Source organism: Nyctereutes procyonoides, unplaced genomic scaffold (assembly GCF_905146905.1).
Source record: "Nyctereutes procyonoides isolate TBG_1078 unplaced genomic scaffold, NYPRO_anot_genome, whole genome shotgun sequence".
NCBI lineage: Eukaryota > Metazoa > Chordata > Mammalia > Carnivora > Canidae > Nyctereutes > Nyctereutes procyonoides.
The window spans coordinates 38,870,303-38,885,866 of record NW_026575047.1 but is presented as its reverse complement, the minus strand read 5'-3'; the positions used below and the strand labels follow the sequence as shown (position 1 = coordinate 38,885,866).

General features: G+C 51.8%; 3 protein-coding genes across 5 annotated transcripts in view; 2 read left to right on the top strand and 1 right to left on the bottom strand.

Annotated features, from left to right (window-relative positions):
• Positions 1–3,741, top strand: part of SEMA4B (semaphorin 4B) — a 37,494-nt gene extending 33,753 nt beyond the window's left edge. For both annotated transcript variants that reach the window (XM_055326299.1, XM_055326297.1), the window contains exons 14-15: positions 1,078–1,163; positions 1,579–3,741. In XM_055326299.1, the coding sequence (XP_055182274.1) occupies positions 1,078–1,163; positions 1,579–2,318 (826 nt within the window). In that variant the 3' untranslated portion in view covers positions 2,319–3,741. The remainder of the gene's footprint in view (positions 1–1,077; positions 1,164–1,578) is intronic.
• A 73-nt stretch (positions 3,742–3,814) lies between these two features.
• On the bottom strand, positions 3,815–7,592 carry CIB1 (calcium and integrin binding 1). The gene is made up of 7 exons (XM_055326303.1): positions 7,299–7,592; positions 7,136–7,170; positions 5,941–6,049; positions 4,653–4,803; positions 4,386–4,504; positions 4,221–4,309; positions 3,815–4,074 (listed from the first exon to the last, which is right to left on the bottom strand). Exons 1-7 carry the CDS (start codon positions 7,347–7,349, stop codon positions 4,053–4,055), a joined length of 576 nt encoding a protein of 191 aa, XP_055182278.1. The 5' UTR covers positions 7,350–7,592; the 3' UTR covers positions 3,815–4,052.
• A 311-nt stretch (positions 7,593–7,903) lies between these two features.
• Positions 7,904–14,331, top strand: GDPGP1 (GDP-D-glucose phosphorylase 1). Of its 2 annotated transcripts, XM_055326305.1 has the most exons (4): positions 7,904–8,042; positions 8,256–8,362; positions 8,791–9,021; positions 12,990–14,331. In XM_055326305.1, the coding sequence occupies exon 4, from the start codon at positions 12,999–13,001 to the stop codon at positions 14,154–14,156; it is 1,158 nt and encodes a 385-aa protein (XP_055182280.1). In that variant the 5' UTR covers positions 7,904–8,042; positions 8,256–8,362; positions 8,791–9,021; positions 12,990–12,998; the 3' UTR covers positions 14,157–14,331. The 2 variants fall into 2 exon arrangements, with proteins under 2 accessions (XP_055182280.1, XP_055182279.1); XM_055326304.1 differs by having other exon boundaries at positions 8,012–8,362.
• Positions 14,332–15,564: the final 1,233 nt, after the last annotated feature.

Here is a 15,564-nt window from a genome sequence, read left to right as displayed (position 1 = left end):
GTTCAAAAAAAAAAATAAGTAGTATGCAACAATCCATTAATAAACCCATTAGAAAATAAAAATAAAAAATAAAAAAACCATTAAAAAGTGCTTCAGAAGAACTAAATTGGGTTGTAAGGTGTTTGTATAGAAAACTTGAAAAGTAGAAGTGTGTAAACAAAATAAAAACTATTGTGAGTCCTATCACTCAGAGAATTGCGGTGAGATTTTTTTTTTTTTATATGTACCTTCCCAGGTTTTTCTATAGATATGTGAAATAATCAAAAATATATGTTAGGGCAGCCCGGGTGGCTCAGTGGTTTAGAGCCGTCTTCAGCCCAGGGTGTGATCCTGGAGACCTGGAATGGAGTCCCACCTTGGGCTCCCTGCATGGAGCCTGCTTCTCCTTCTGTCTGTGTCTCTGCCTCTCTCTCTGTCTCTCTCATGAATAAATAAATATCTTAAAAAATATATATATATATATATATATATATATATATATATATATATATCTGTTTTAAATAAAAATGGCATCTCCCACTCATAGCATCCTTGCTTCACGCACAGGGGGAGACCTGGTGCCAGATTTGTATTTCAAAGAATCACATAGGAGTACACGTATGCACAGCTGAAAGGATCTGCCCCAACTGCCACCTGTCACGATCACTGGCTGGTAGATGGCATGTGACATCCATAGTGTTTTCAGCGTTTGTACTTGGTTGAGTGTTTTTAGGTTTCCTTGAGTGTATTGAGAATTATTTTTATTCTTGATTATGTTTCATTAAATAAGTCCATGCACATGCATTGTTATAAAAGACAAGAGACATGCATGTTGATCCAGCTGTCCTTCCAGACTTCTAAAGGTCCACATCACTTTTGTCTTCAGGGAATTATTATAGGAAATGAATATTGTAAACAGGAGATGCTGGCTCAGTCCCTCCACATGTGGGGAACCTGCCTGGGGAAGCCACCTGCCTTTTACTCCTGTTTTGGGCCTGATGGACCTTGTGCCCCACAAGGCCCTGTCTGTACTGGGGATGGGGCCATGCAGGCTCATGGTGGTTTCCTGGCCTATCTCTTGCTCTCTTTGGTTGTTAGGCCATGGATCCAGGACATTGAGGGGGCTAACACTAAGACTCTGTGCAATACTTCCTCACCTGGGCCGCGTTCTTCTGTACTAAGTGGTAAGTTGCCCCATGAAAGGGTGGAGATGAGAGAGGTGTAGGGGCCAGGTCTGCCTAGAAGGCTCCTGCAGGTGGCAGTGGCCTGGTCCCTGACCCAGAGTCTGCAGAATTGCACCTCATGGTATAAAGAATATGGTCCAGGGGATCTCTGGATGGCTCAGCGGTTTAGTGCCTGCCTTTGGCCCAGGTCGTGATCCTGGAGTCCCGGGATCGAGTCCCACATCGGGCTCCCTGCATGGAGCCTGCTTCTCCCTCTGCCTGTGTCTCTGCCTCTCTCTCTCTCTGTCTCTCTCATGAAAAAATAAATAATCTTTAAAAAAAAAAAAAAAAAAAGAGTATGGTCCAGGGAGAGGTGGGATGAGCCTGGGGCTACTGTGGATGCTAGTCCCCCTGACCCTGCATCTCTTCCGTCTAGATAAGCGATGTGAGGAAGTCCAGTTCCAGCCCAACACGGTGAACACCTTGGTCTGCCCCCTCCTCTCCAACCTGGCCACCCGGCTCTGGCTGCACAATGGCCTCCCGGTCAACACCTCAGCCTCCTGCCGTGTGCTGCCCACCGGGGACCTGCTGCTGGTTGGCAGCCAGCAGGAACTGGGGGTGTTCCAGTGCTTGTCCTTGGAGGAGGGCTTCCAGCAGCTGGTGGCCTGTTACCACCCAAAGGTAGTGGAGGATGTGGAGGCCGACCAAGTGGGCCGGAGGGGCGGCGTGCCTGTCATCATTAGCACGTCACGTGTGAGTGCACCAGCTGGTGGCAAGGCCAGCTGGGGAGCAGACAAGTCCTACTGGACTGAGTTCCTCGTGATGTGCGCGCTCTTTGTGTTTGCTGTGGTGCTCCTCATTTTATTCTTCCTCTACCGCCACCGGGATGGCATGAAAGTCTTCCTGAAGCAGGGGGAGTGTGCCAGTGTGCACCCCAAGACCCGCCCTATGGCTCTGCCACCTGAGACCCGGCCGCTTAATGGCGTAGGCCCCCCTAGCACCCCGCTCGACCACCGAGGCTACCAGGCCCTGTCTGAGAGCTCCCCGGGGCCCCGCGTCTTCACAGAGTCAGAGAAGAGGCCGCTCAGCATCCAGGACAGCGTTGTGGAGGTGTCCCCAGTGTGCCCCCGGCCCCGGGTCCGCCTGGGCTCTGAGATCCGGGACTCTGTGGTGTGAGAGCAGACCTCCGGAGGAGGCCACCCTGGCTTCAGAGGCCATGAGTGCTCAGAGGGGGCCAGCTGGACCTCTGTCTCGTGGGACACAGCTGTGGCGTGGTGTCCACCCCTCGGGAGCGACAGAGCCAGCTGGCCTGCTGCTCTTCAGCCAAGAGCACGGCTCCAAAGGGCCCCTGTGAAGACAGCCTGCCTGCGTGGGCAGAACCGTGCTCCCTCTGTAAACTGAGCCTTTGTTTAAAAAACGATTGAAAATGTGAAACCAGTGAGAACGAGACATCGCAGAACACCGTGCACACCGACAGCCCTGCCGCGTGGCCTGAGACCAGGCTGACTCACCCAAAGTGGTGGTCTGAGACAGAGCTGGCGTTCCTCGCCGGCTGGCCTCTCCTGCCTCTGGCCGCCGGCTGGCCCTTGTGCCCACAGAAGCAGGGCCAGCTCGGGCTCCGTGGGTCCTGCCACGTTGGCTGGCCAACTTCTCACAGCCGTCATCCCATCACCTCAGGGACCGGAGGGCTGAGTTGCCACTGCAGCTCTCACAGGCCTTGGGCTCATACTCACCTGCTGGACCTTTCCAGCCTGTATCAGGCCGTGGACATGTGTGAGAGGGGCAGCGTGAGCCCAGGAGAGATCTCATTTATGACAATGGACGCCTTTCCCTCGAAGTCCAGGAAGTGACTTGGCTGCCTTCCTGCAGCCCATCCTGGAACCTGTGTGTCACCTGTCCCCACGTCTGCCCTGGTCTCCTCCCTGAGCCCGACCCCCAGTTCATCCCCTACACCTTGCCTGCTCCCAGTCTAAGGTTTGTTGACACTGCCCAGCACAGGAACCCTGAGTTTATCTGGCTTTTATATATTTTTTAATAAGATGCACTTTACTTTTTTTTTTAAATAAAATCTAAAGAGAAACAATCATGGTCCTTCCTCTCAAAGGACTGTTACTTTTTGAAATTGGTCTAATACTCTGAGTTCTGGGGCATTCTGAGCCTCCTCTTTCCAGGGGCTATCGGGCCAGAGCCACCCTGGCTGAGCCAACTCCCATCTCCCAGTGGAGTGTGGTCCTTAAGGTTGGAAGTTTCATGCACTGATGGGAGGGCAAGGGATTCCCTCATTTTCCCTGAACCCCTTTACCCTGCATCTCCCCCAGTTCAGGGTGGGAACACAGGTAGATCAGGGATTTTGTCCTATTTTTTTTTTCATTTTAAAAATGTGTATTTTTTATATATGATCATACAGTGAAATAGCGTCTTTTTCTTTTAGCACACAGTCATATAAATTTTAAAGTGTATAGAAATTAATGGAAGCACCACCACCATCAGGATATATGAGAGTTCCACCTGTCGTGCTACCCTTCATACTGACACCCTCATGAGGGGTGGGCTGGGCGGGCTACAGGCTGCCTTCCTCCTGGCCCTTTCGGTCCTACTCTTCCCAGGATGACCGAAGGCTCCTAGAAGTCCAGTCCTTCCTCATACCAGCATTTCTAGTATCACACAAAGGGTCCGAACATCTAAACCTTTATTACAGATTAGTAGAACACAAACAGCGATGACAATGACAGAAGGAGAGAGGCACCAGCATGGAGGGCCTTCCCCTGCCTGGAGCAGGACCACACAGTGCCAGCTCTGGGCTAGGCCAGCTTGGCCGGCCCTGGCAACACAGGCATAACCTCGGCCACAGCTCAGCAGCGGGAAGGCTCTCTGACAGGGTGCTTGCTGGGACACACGCCACGGCTCCTGTCACAGGACAATCTTAAAGGAGCTGAACAAGAGAAGGGTGAGTCAGGTTTTCTGCTAGAAGAGAAGCGAGCGGGGCGGGGACTAACTCCCAGCCTGCCCACATCTTCCCTAAGACCCTTTGGAATGGGCTGTGCCGTATCTGTCCCTCCCGCACTACCATCATCATACCTGGCGAAGTCCGGCGAACGGGAGATGATGTGTTGGAACTCTGAGAGGTTGATGGTGCCATCCCGGTCAATGTCGGACTCTTCCAGGATCTGGGAAAGAGAGAGCTTCAGACCAATCCCAGCCCTTCCTGCCCACCCCCTGGCCTGGCCTGGCCTCGCTACTCACGTTGTCGATGAGCTGCTTCATCTCTGAGGCACTAAGTCGTGTGTCCTCGCCCTGTCCTGTGAGGCAGTTCACGAGCTGACTCAGGTCTTCTCGGCTCAAGGTTCCATCATCATCAAAGTCTAGAGATGGACATGGGAAGCCAGAATGAATGTGGCCAGGGTGAGCTCCAAGGCTCCACAGAAGGCCCCCCGGCTCCCGAGCAGTATGCCACCGCCCAGACCACATAGGGACCAGGCCGTGTCCTGCCAGGCTGCTCCTGGCTCTCACCGAAGATGCGGAAGGCATAGTGGGACTTGATGTCTGGAGTTGCTGTGTCACTGAACACACTGAGGAGGTCCAGGAAGTCCTCGAAACTCAGGCTGTCCCTGGCGGGGGATGTGGAGAAGACCCTGCAGATTCGCTCCTTGAAGGGGTTGGCCTAGGCAAGAGAGCCTGGTGTGAATGCCACAGATGCAGCCCAGGTCACACACTCCTCAAATCCTACCAGGAACTTGGGGGAGCAGGTCACAGTACCCACTCCATGAGCTCAGGCTCACAGGAGACAAGGATCAATGTTTTAGGGCCAGCATGGAGGGCAGGAGGACCAAATGACTTGGGAAAGGGACAGGGATGGTTTCCTGTGAGTCAGTCAAAGGCAGGCCCAGGAGCAGAAAAGGAAGACAAGCATCCTAAGCAAAGAGAACAGGATGGGCTGGTTACTTTAAAACACATTTACTTGAACACTTACTGTGTTATAGGTACTAGGCCAGGCCCTTTGCATAAACATTTTCATAGTAGCTGCGCCCTTGGGTGGCTCAGTCAGTTCAGTACTGGACTCTTGATTTCAGCTCAGGTCATGGGCTCAGGTTGTAATCTCAGGGTCATGAGATCGAGCCCCTCATTGGACTCCGTGCTCAGTGCGGGATCTGCTTGTCCCTCTCCCTCTCCCTGCTCCCCTACCCCAACCCCTCCCTTCTTCTCTCTCTCCCTCCTCTCTCTCTCTCTCTCTCTCTCTCTCTCTCAAATAAATAAATAAATAAATACAAATCTTTAAAAGAATTTTTTCACAGCAACCCTATGGAGAGGTAATCGGCCTCTGGAATAAGGTTTCTCAAACTTTAATAAGGTAGCTCAACTCCTCTTAAAGACAAAACTTCAGGGGAGCCCCGGTGGCTCAGCGGTTTAGCGCGCCGCCTTCAGCCTGGGGCGTGATCCTGGAGACCTGGGATCGAGTCCCATGTCGGGCTCCCTGCACGGGGCCTGCTTCTCCTTCTGCCTGTGTCTCTGCTTCTCCTTCTGTGTCTCATGAATAAATAAATAAAATATTTTTAAAAAATAATAAAAAAAAATAAAGACAAAACTTCTTTGACTCTCCAAGAACATATCCAAAAATCCCAGCTTGAAAAACACTTCCAAAAAAAAAAAAAAAACCACTATTCCAGTTAATTTGACTGGGTGAGTCTGGGAAAGCCCTAGTCCTCAGGAAATTAGAGCTAAGTGGAGAGAAGACCAGAATGGGGTCCAGTGACCACATGATCTCAAGGCGTGTAGGGGAGGGAGGGTGGCGAACCGTTACCTTGAGCTCTGGAAGGCTGAGAATCTGCTCCAAGGACACTCGGATCTGCAGTGACTCCTCCACACTCCGGTGCTCTTGGGGAAGCAGCTCACAAAACCGCCTGTGGGCTCTGGCAGAAGGAAGGGAACCTGTTGGCAAACCTTCCAGTGTGCATCACATCCCCTGCTCCTTGTCTTGCTACCCATTATACACCAAGTGGGGAGCTAAGGCACATACATAGAACCTCTCGGTCATCAAGCATAAGCCAAAAGGAGACGACATATATAACCCCCATGTGTACTGTCACATATGACACAAAACTGCACTGAGAGTCCATTCGGGCAATGGGTATTTACTAAGGGCCTATTGTGTGCCAGGCACTGTACTGGGCATTGGTTCTAGAGCTCCCTGGGGGATGGAGAGGCTGCAGAAGGAGCCAGAAGTTGCCCCTGAAAAACAGGAAAAAGAGTAAAATCGAAATGTCTCCCATCTCACTGCAGGGATCTCCAGCTCCTCAAAGCCTCCCACTTTTTTTTTTTTTTTTTTTTAGCAACTACCCTACAGGATCTCTTCCTCAGCCCTCACCTCCTTCCCACTGGGATTATTTTTGCCAAGGGAAGCCCAGGAATCTCCTCGCTCAAGTGCCTTGACCGCAAAAAGCTGGCACGCGGCCAGGAAGGGGGTTCCAGCCCGAGTTCAAATCCTCCTACTTGGAATGTAGTCTCAGGCAAGTTACCAAACGTCTCTGAAACCTGCTTCACTGCCCCGGGACCTCCCTCCTGAGGATTGAATTAGGTAATGTAGGCAACCGCTTCGCACGGCGGCGGGCGCACGGCGAGCGCTCGGTAAGCGTTAACGGTTACCGCGTCAGTTCAGGTCAAGTTACCCGGAGCCAGGCTCCCGGCGGGCGCGGCGCACGGAGAGCCCCAGCAGCCCCTGCCGGGCGGGGGCAGGAAGTTCGGTTACGCGGAAGCCAGCGAGGCGCAGGCCCCGGGGTGCCCAGCCGGCCGGGGGCGGCGAGGAGGCTCCGCTGCGCGCAGCGGGGCCCCCGAGTCGGCGGAGCGCACGGCCCAGATCTCGGGCTCCGGCTCGGCTGCGGACCTCAGGCGCGCCCCTGCCCCTCCCTCTGGGGGCGCCCTCCGCTTGCCCGCCTGGACAGAGCCCCCCGCAGCCGCCTCTAGAGGACCCGGCTGCTGAGGCTGGACGCTGCACTTACAGGAGGATCTCCTGCTTGGTCAGGAACGTCAACTCCTGGAAGGCAAAACGGGAGGGGTTCAGCGGGCCTCCCGGGGGCCGCACCCGCCCTGCTGCCCGCCCCGGGACCCCGCTCGCCAGCGCCGGGCCGCGCGCAAACTCCCGGGGACCGGCGTCCCGCGCACCTGGTACTCGGCCAACAGCTCCTTGGACAGGCGGCTGCCCGAGCCCCCCATCGTCGCGCCGCGCCGCGCGCACAGCTCCGCCAACTTGCCTCGGGGCGCCGGCAACTTTTTCCACTTCCGCCCTCGGGCCGCGTCACCGCCCTGTCCCCGCGGCAACCGGTCCTGGGGCCGCTGCCCCCAGGCCCGCCCCCTCCTTAAAGTGCCCAGGCGCTGCCGGTCCGGTTCCGCCGACCCGCTCCCGGCTCCCCGCTCCGGGCTCTCCGCGGCCAGCAGGAGGCGGGGCCCGGAGCGGGGCCGGACGCTCCGGGGCGGAGCCCAGGTCGCGCGGCGCCGCCTGCGAGCAGGGCGGGGCGAGCCTCGCCGCGGGCGGGCGGGTGCGCATGCGTGCGCGTCCCCGCCGCCTAGCCATGGCCCGGCTCGGAGCTTGCGGCCGGGGTCGCGCAGAGTCCTCCTCAACTGCTGTAGGTGGCGGCGGCTGCCTGGGGCGCGGTCCGAGCCCCAGGGAAGTACCCGGAGCCTGGAAATCCGGGAAAGCGCGAGACCTGTTACGTGGCCGAAGGCGGCCTGCCGCGCATTCGCGCGCAGCGAGGGCTTTTTCTTCCAGACGCTTCCATTGCACCGTCGCCGCACGTGTTGCAGCCTGCATGCCACCTGCAGGAGACCCCAGGCCCGCTGAGGCTGTACGCTGAGGGTCTGCAGACTGCAGGAGCCGTGCATAGTGATCTTCGATGTTCACCCTACAAGGTAGGTTCCCGTCTTACAAATGTGGACAGCAGGTCCGAGTGGGGAGAGGATTCGGCGACTTGTCTAGGCTTGGGCATGTGGAAAGCCGTCACCCCCGTCTAAGGCTCTTCTCGCGGCTCCGCGTGTCTGTAGGCCTCCCTTGAGCCGACCCCGCGTCCAGAGGCGGCAGGGACTGAGGTTGAGCTGTTTGAGCTTGTCCCCTGTCAATCCTAGGACAGTGCTTGGCACGGAGTAGGCTCTCAACAAATCGCATGCGTGCATGAAGAACCCTGCACACTGTTCTAGAAGGCGAGGATTCCAAGCTGAGAGAGGAGGTGGAGGTGAGATTATTTTGTTTTCACCTTTATTGATGTATAATTGACAAAACAGTAGGGGTTAGTTCTTGATTCTCCTGATTCATTCTCCTTGCTGATCTTTGTAAAGTCTAGATCTGATCATGATGATTTCAGTTTAAAACTAATAAATGGTTAAAAACCTAAATACCGGCCCTCAAAAATCTGACTTCAGTCTCTCTCTGCCCTCTTCTCTTGGCTTTCTCTTGGCTTTCCGGGTCCGGTCACAATGGGCTCTCGGTTGCTCTTACTTTTTAGCCTCAGGGAAGCCCTTCCTAGTTCCCTAGACTAGGTTAGGAATCTTAGGCTTCCAGAATATCCAGGGCTTCCTTCTCTTTGACAACAGCACTGTATCATGTTTGAACTTATGTTTGCTTAGGTGTTGATTAATGTCTGTCGCTCTTCCCCCCCACTAGGCTGTAAGCTCTGTGAAGAGTTCCGAGAATCGTGATCTACAGGATCTGATGGGTGGCAATTGAGTAAATGTTTGATGAATGACTAGCTAAACCCAGCGATCAATAAGGTGTTCGTCTGAGAGTGACTTTAGTAAGACTCACTATTTCAACATGTGAGTCCCACCACTGTGGAAATACTCCATTCCAAGAAGTGGAGGCTGCAAAACAGTGGGAACACCACAACCAGTCAAAGTGAGTATGGTCCCATCCCAACCCAATCATCTTGACACTAGGGCTCTTTCTGTATAAGAGTTCGGTTAGGGGTGCCTGAGTTGGCTCTGGTCATAATCCCGGGGTTCTTGGATCCTGGGATGGAGTCCCAGGGAGTGTGCTTCTCTCTCCCTTCTCATGTTCTTTCTCTCTCTCTTACTCTCTCTCTCAAATAAATAAATAAGATCATAAAAAAATTGTTTTTGGTTAGTAAAAGGATAGGCAAAGAACAGGAAGTTGTCGTAGTGTCTCCTGTACTAGACCGAGGGGAGGAGCACCAGCCAGCCAATGCCGGTCCTTGGACTTTGCAGTGAGATAGTGAAGATATGGAAATTGGAAGTTGCATTGGTGAGCAGTTGTGACATAGATCTCTTAGCCACCTCACTTAGTGTTGAACCCTTCATTGAACAACGTTCTGATTATAATTTTGGTTCCTGGTAGATTTTTTGTATAGAGGAGGGATCAATATTTTGTGCTATTTGGCATGTCTCTCACTCTAAGTTATTGAATAGGCATTCTAGTCTGCTTAGCATACTGTCCTGCCTGCACCTGACCAATTCTTGAGACAATGTAAAACTGAGTTGCTGATATAGTTTTAAAAACCTCTTCTAAAACAAAACAAAACAAAACTGCTTCTAGTGTTACTTATTCAATGGTTTTATTTCTTAGTTGGATCTCTTAAAGTTTTGTTGGTAACTATACCAACTCTTGGATTTGCATTCCTCTTTTTTTGGTTGTTTTCCAGGACATCTTTTCCCTGTTTATAATATTTCCTTCTTCCTGTTTTTCTTGGGACATTAGATAGAGCCACACAAGGTTTCCCCGAGGCGAGTGACCTTTGATCAGAGACCTGAACGAGCTGACCCTTTGAAGAAAGTCTGGGACTAGGGTATTATTGTAGGCTGGAAGGTGGGACAGCATCAAGGCTCTGAGCTGGAAGGAGTTCAGGAAGTGAGGAGCAGAGGAGCCAAGGGGAAGAGGAGAATGGGAGGAGGTGAGAGAGGGAGGCACAGCCATGCCTTGAGAGCCCAGAGGCCACGGTGAGGAAATGAACTTCATTCTGGGGGCTCAAGGTCACATCCCTAGTGACTAGTAGCACAGGAATTCAAACACCTTGGCAGCCTGTAAGGCTTAATCTCTTACCTTTGTCCCACGATGATCCCAAATTCACAGGCATGTTGTCATGCCTGTGAGAGAACTCAGCCCCCAGCCCATACCTGAAGACAGACATGCAACCAGTGCTCCCTTTCCTGTTTTTTTTTTTTTCCTCTAAAGGTTTGATCTTCTCATGTGGTCACTGCTGACTGATCTCTCTAAAGTAGTCTTCTTTATTCATAAGTCATGCTTTTTGCTGACTAGTACACTTTTTTTCTTTTTAAAAGATTTTATTGATTTGAGAGAGATAGAGGGATAGAGAGCACAAGTGGAGTGAGGGACAGAGGAAGAAGCAGATTCCCTACTGAGCCAGGACCCCAATGTGGGGCTCAGTCCTAGGACCCTGCGATCACGACCTGAGCTGAAGGAAGTTGCTTAATTGATTGAGCCACCCAGGCGCCCTTACAAGTTCACTTTAATGTAAATATGACTGTGCCCACTTTCTATTGAGTCTATTGATCAATAATGTCTTTACTCGTATTTTTAGCCTTCTGGTGTCATCAGGGGCACCTGGGTGCCTCAGTCAGTGAACCATCTACCTTCAGCTTAGGTCATGATCTCAGGGTCCCAGGATTAAGACCTGGTTGGGCTCCCTGCTCAGCGGGGAGCCTGCTTCTCCCTCTCCTTCTACCACTCCCTCTGCTTGTGCTTATTCTCTCTCTCTCTTTCTTTCTTCCTGTCAAATAAATAAATAACAATTAAAAAAAATGTGATCCCAAATTTTTATCTAGTCCACTCTTACCCTTGACCTCCAGGTTAGATGGTCAGCTGCCTACACCACTTCTCAGATGCTTGGGCTACATCTCCAGCTCAGCCATCAGAACCGAACTCTCAGTTCCCCCCTACTAATCAACCTATTCCCCATGCCCACCCCACCCCCAGCTCCTTCATCTCTGATTGCCTCTACGGGTGTGCCTCGTTCTGAAGCTGAGGCCCCTCCCAGGGCTTCCCTGTGCCTCTGTCCCCTTAGCTAGCTTGTCAGCAGGCCCTGCTCTTCTGACATTCCAGATAGGACCCAAGTCCCCTACTCCTTTCTCTCTATCACTGATCCCACCTGTGCCATCCAGTCGCCCTCTCCATTTGCCTGGCCATCAGGGTTGCCTTCCTCTTTACTCCCCTATATCCACCTTCCACACAGCAGTTTGAAAAAGGTTTATAAAGTATCACATGGTGCTTTTTAAAAAAAATTTTATTCATGAGAGATGCAGAGAGAGAGAGAGAGGCAGCGACCCAGGCAGAGGAAAAAGCAGGCTCCATGCAGGGAGCCCGACATGGGACTTGATCCCGGGTCTCCAGGGAGCTGGACAGCCCTGGGCTGAAGGTGACGCCAAACCACTGAGCCACCCAGGCTGCCCTCCATTTAGAATAAAACCTAAGTGCCTGACCTTGGTGCATACGGGCCTGCAGCTAATCTGGCCTCTGACTTCCTCTCCAGCTGATTTTCCACCCTCTCCTTGTTGGCCATGCTCTGGTTAACCTCTGTTCTGTTTTTGGGTTTTTTTTTTTTTAATTTTTTAAATTTATTTATGATAGTCACACAGAGAGAGAGAGAGAGGCAGAGACATAGGCAGAGGGAGAAGCAGGCTCCATGCACCAGGAGCCCGATGTTCTGTTTTTGGAACAGGCCAAACACCTGCCTGAATCAGGACCTTGGACTTCTAGTCTTCCTTTCCTAAATACATTTTCCTTGGCTCTTCATTGCAGGCTTCCACTCATTCTGTGCATGTCTTTTCTCAGCTGTCACCTCAGAGAGCTCTACCCTGCCCTGTTGCTGAAGTACAATACCCTGATCCCACCTTTTATTAGTTATCCTCTATTGTATCACATTTATTTTCCACAGAAAGCCAATACCATTAGCATTCCTTGAGCAGTTAACCTGTTCATTTTGCTCATTGTCTGACTCTACCCGTTATATAAGTTCCATAACAATAGGAACCTTTTCACCTCATTTGCTACTGTGCCCTCATTCATGCATAGCAGTTACTTTATTTACTTACCTTACTTTTGGTAAAGATTTATTTATTTATGTTAGAGAGAGAATGGGTTGGGGCAGAGGGAGAGGAGGAGAGAGAATCCCAAGCAGACTCCATGCTGAGCACAGAACATGATGTGGGCCTCAATCCCACAACCCTAAGGTCATGACCCTTATGATTGAGCTGAAGAGTTGGATGCCCAACTAGCTGAGACACCCAGGTGCCCTGGAGTGACTGACCCTTGTTCTCAGGGTTGTGAGTTATAGCCCGACATTGGGCATAAAGATTACTTAATTTAAAAAAAGAGAGACAGAGAAAGGCTGAGTGTAAATGGTGATTTTTCCCCCCAGGCATTGGAATAAGGGTTGTATTTTATCTTCATTTTTTTTTTCTCCCATTAAGTTTATTCAAGCGCTCCTGGGTGGCTCAATGATTAAGCATCTGCCTTTGGTTCACGTCATGATTACAGGGTCCTGGGATCGAGTGCCGCATCAGGCTCCTTTCAGGGAGCCTACTTCTCCTTCTGCCTATGTCTCTGCCTCTCTCTGTGTGTCTCTCATGAATAAATAAAATCTTTAAAAAAAAAGTTTGTTCGATATACATGACCGTTAGAAAAAGCATATATTTTTTATTTCAGCAAAAATGAATGCTAATCTGCATGTGATAGAATCATGAGTGTTTTCCATATTTTCAAAATACTTTCCCAAAGGCATGTATTATTTTTGTAATCAGAACAAAAAGTAAAATTTATTTGAAAATCAAAATAAAATTTCTGGAAATGGGACAGCATTATGTATTTTTCACCTCTTATGACTGTTTCAGGTCAGCCCCATGGCTGTTCCACAGGATTCAAATGAGACTCCCTATTTGCTCCCTCCGAACAGTAAGGACTGGGAAGAGCAAAGCATTCCTGATTTTATCTATGGGCAGAAGGAACTCATTCTGGAAGGGATTCAGTGGCCAAGGACCGCACCCAGCCTCCTGGACAGGATAGCAAGGTCTCGCTTCGACTCTGTTCTCTGCTCCGCCTGGAGGCAGCGGATGGAACTGGGGCTGTTCCGCTACTGCCTGGGGAAGCTGCAGACCCAAACCCTCCCTGGGCCAGTGGGTTTTGTGGCCCAGCTGAACGTGGAACGAGGTGTGCAGAGGAGGCGCCCTCAGAACATCCAGAGTGTGAAGCAGGCATTTGACCCTGAACAGTTTAACTTCAACAAGATCCGACCAGGAGAAGTCCTCTTCCGTTTGCTCCGGAAGCCTGATCTCCCAGGTGCTGTTCAGCAAGAGGACATCTACGTAATGATCAATGTCAGCCCCTTGGAATGGGGCCACGTGCTGCTGGTGCCCGCGCCCACCCGTGGGCTCCCCCAGCGCCTGCTGCCAGCTGCACTGCGGGCCGGCATTGAGGCTGTGCTTCTGAGCTCACACCCAGGCTTCCGCGTTGGCTTCAACAGCCTAGGTGGCTTGGCCTCTGTGAACCACCTCCACCTGCACGGATATTACCTGGCTCACAGACTGCCTGTGGAGGGAGCACCGAGTGAGCCCCTGGACCCGGGGGGCCATTTACATCTGCTCCAGGCCCTCCCAGCTCCTGGCTTCCTCTTTTACACAAGCGGGCGAGGGCCTGACTTGGAAGCCTTGGTGGGCAGGGTATGTCGGGCCACTGATTATCTGACTGACCATGAGATTGCCCATAATTTATTTGTGACCCGGGGGGCCCCACCTGGAAAGACATCACCTTCCTCAGCTCTCACAGGTGTCCGAGTAATTCTCTGGGCCCGGAAGTCCAACTTTGGAGTAAAGGAAGGTGACGCATTCAACGTCGCCCTCTGTGAGCTGGCTGGGCACCTCCCCATCAAAACATCCCAGGATTTCGGCACTCTGACAGAGGCGGCTGCTCTGGCCCTTATTCAGGACTGTCTGCTGCCCCCAGCCCAGGCAGAGGAAATACAGGCAACTCTGGTGGACTTGATAGCCAAGGATGAGCAGTAATCCTTCTGGAAGTATTTATTTTCTATCCAGTCTAAGGCCCTTTCCGGAAAGTTGTCCACAGTGGTCGTTTGGGCTTCCGTGACTGCCTCTCAGCCTAAAGGGAGGGGTAAGGAACTGATAAGTGTTCTCTGTAAAGAGAAGAAAGCCTAGAATAAATCAAATGAATGAGCCATCATGAATGTATCTGCTGCTGCTTTTTTTTTTTTAATGATTTTATTTATTTATTTATTTGAGAGCAGGAGCAGGAGTGGGGGAGTGGCAGAGGCAGAGAGAGAGGCAGGCTCCCACTGAGCAGGGAGTTGCATGGGGGACTCAACCCGAGGACCCTGGGATCATGACCTGAACCAAAGGCAGACACTTAACCGACTGAGCCACCTGAGTTCCCCAGTGTATCTGCTTTTTATCTTTCTTCTTGGACAAGCGTCAGGAATGTCAAACTGGTTACTAAGAAGGGAGTATGGGGATATCTGAATGGCTCAGTTGCTTAGGCATCCAGGCTCTTGATTTCAGCTCAGGTCATGATCTCAGGGTCCTGGGATTGAGCCCTGGGCTCCCTGCTTAGTAGGGAGTCTGCTTCTCCTTCTCCCTCTGCCTGTGGCTCCTGCTGTGCGAGTGCACTCTCTCATAAATATTTAAAAAGGGGGCAGCCCATGTGATTCAGCGGTTTAGCACTGCCTTCAGCCCAGGGCGTGATCCTGGAGACCTGATCGAGTCGGTGGGACTCCCTGCGAGGAGCCTGCTTCTCCCTCTGCCTGTCTCTGCCTCTCTCTCTGTGTGTGTCTCTCATGAATTGAATTAAATAAATAAACAAATAAATAAGTAAATATTAAAAAAGTAAAGCGTTACATATTCTTGCCTTGCGGACTTCCTTATATATCATGTCTTGGCAAAGTAATAGTTTATGTGCTTCTGGCGCTGTGCGCCACGTCCTCTGCTCTCGCCTCCCTGCTTATTCTCCCTTTGCCTGCCACTGATTATCATTTCTCATCCCTCCCCTGCATTTGGCCCTGCTCCCCCATAGGCCCTACTTACAGCACCTTCCCCTGCCTGGCCAACCTGGAACTTCCCTCCAGCTCCCAGCACTGAGTGTTCCTCACATCATCTCATGTGGAAAGAGGCGTCCTCACAACTTGAATACCACCATTTAAGAAGATGAGCTGGCGGCTGGCAGAAGTCTGGCAACTAGTCTAAGGCCAGACAGCCTTAGTGGCAGGGTCAGGACTGCAGCGCCGGCGTCAGGTGCCAGCCTCTGGCACTCATGACTGCCTCTCTAGGTAATGGCTCCCATAGTGGTGGCATTGTCCTTCACGGTGGATAGGCCCGAGCTGAGGTTCAGGTTCATGGGTAGTTGGCTTTCTCTGGGCAGGCCTCTATGAAGTTTTCACAAAGAATTTGAGTTTTATGCCCT

Coding starts and splice junctions, on each gene's coding strand:
- CIB1 (XM_055326303.1), bottom strand. CDS start 7,349: ATGGGGGGCTCGGGCAGCCGCCTGTCCAAGGAGCTGTTGGCCGAGTAC. Junction 7,171..7,298: donor AGCTGTTGGCCGAGTACCAG/GTGCGCGGGACG, acceptor TTTGCCTTCCAG/GAGTTGACGTTCCTGACCAA. Junction 4,804..5,940: donor TCAGCCTTCCAGAGCTCAAG/GTAACGGTTCGC, acceptor TCTCTTGCCTAG/GCCAACCCCTTCAAGGAGCG.
- GDPGP1 (XM_055326305.1), top strand. CDS start 12,999: ATGGCTGTTCCACAGGATTCAAATGAGACTCCCTATTTGCTCCCTCCG.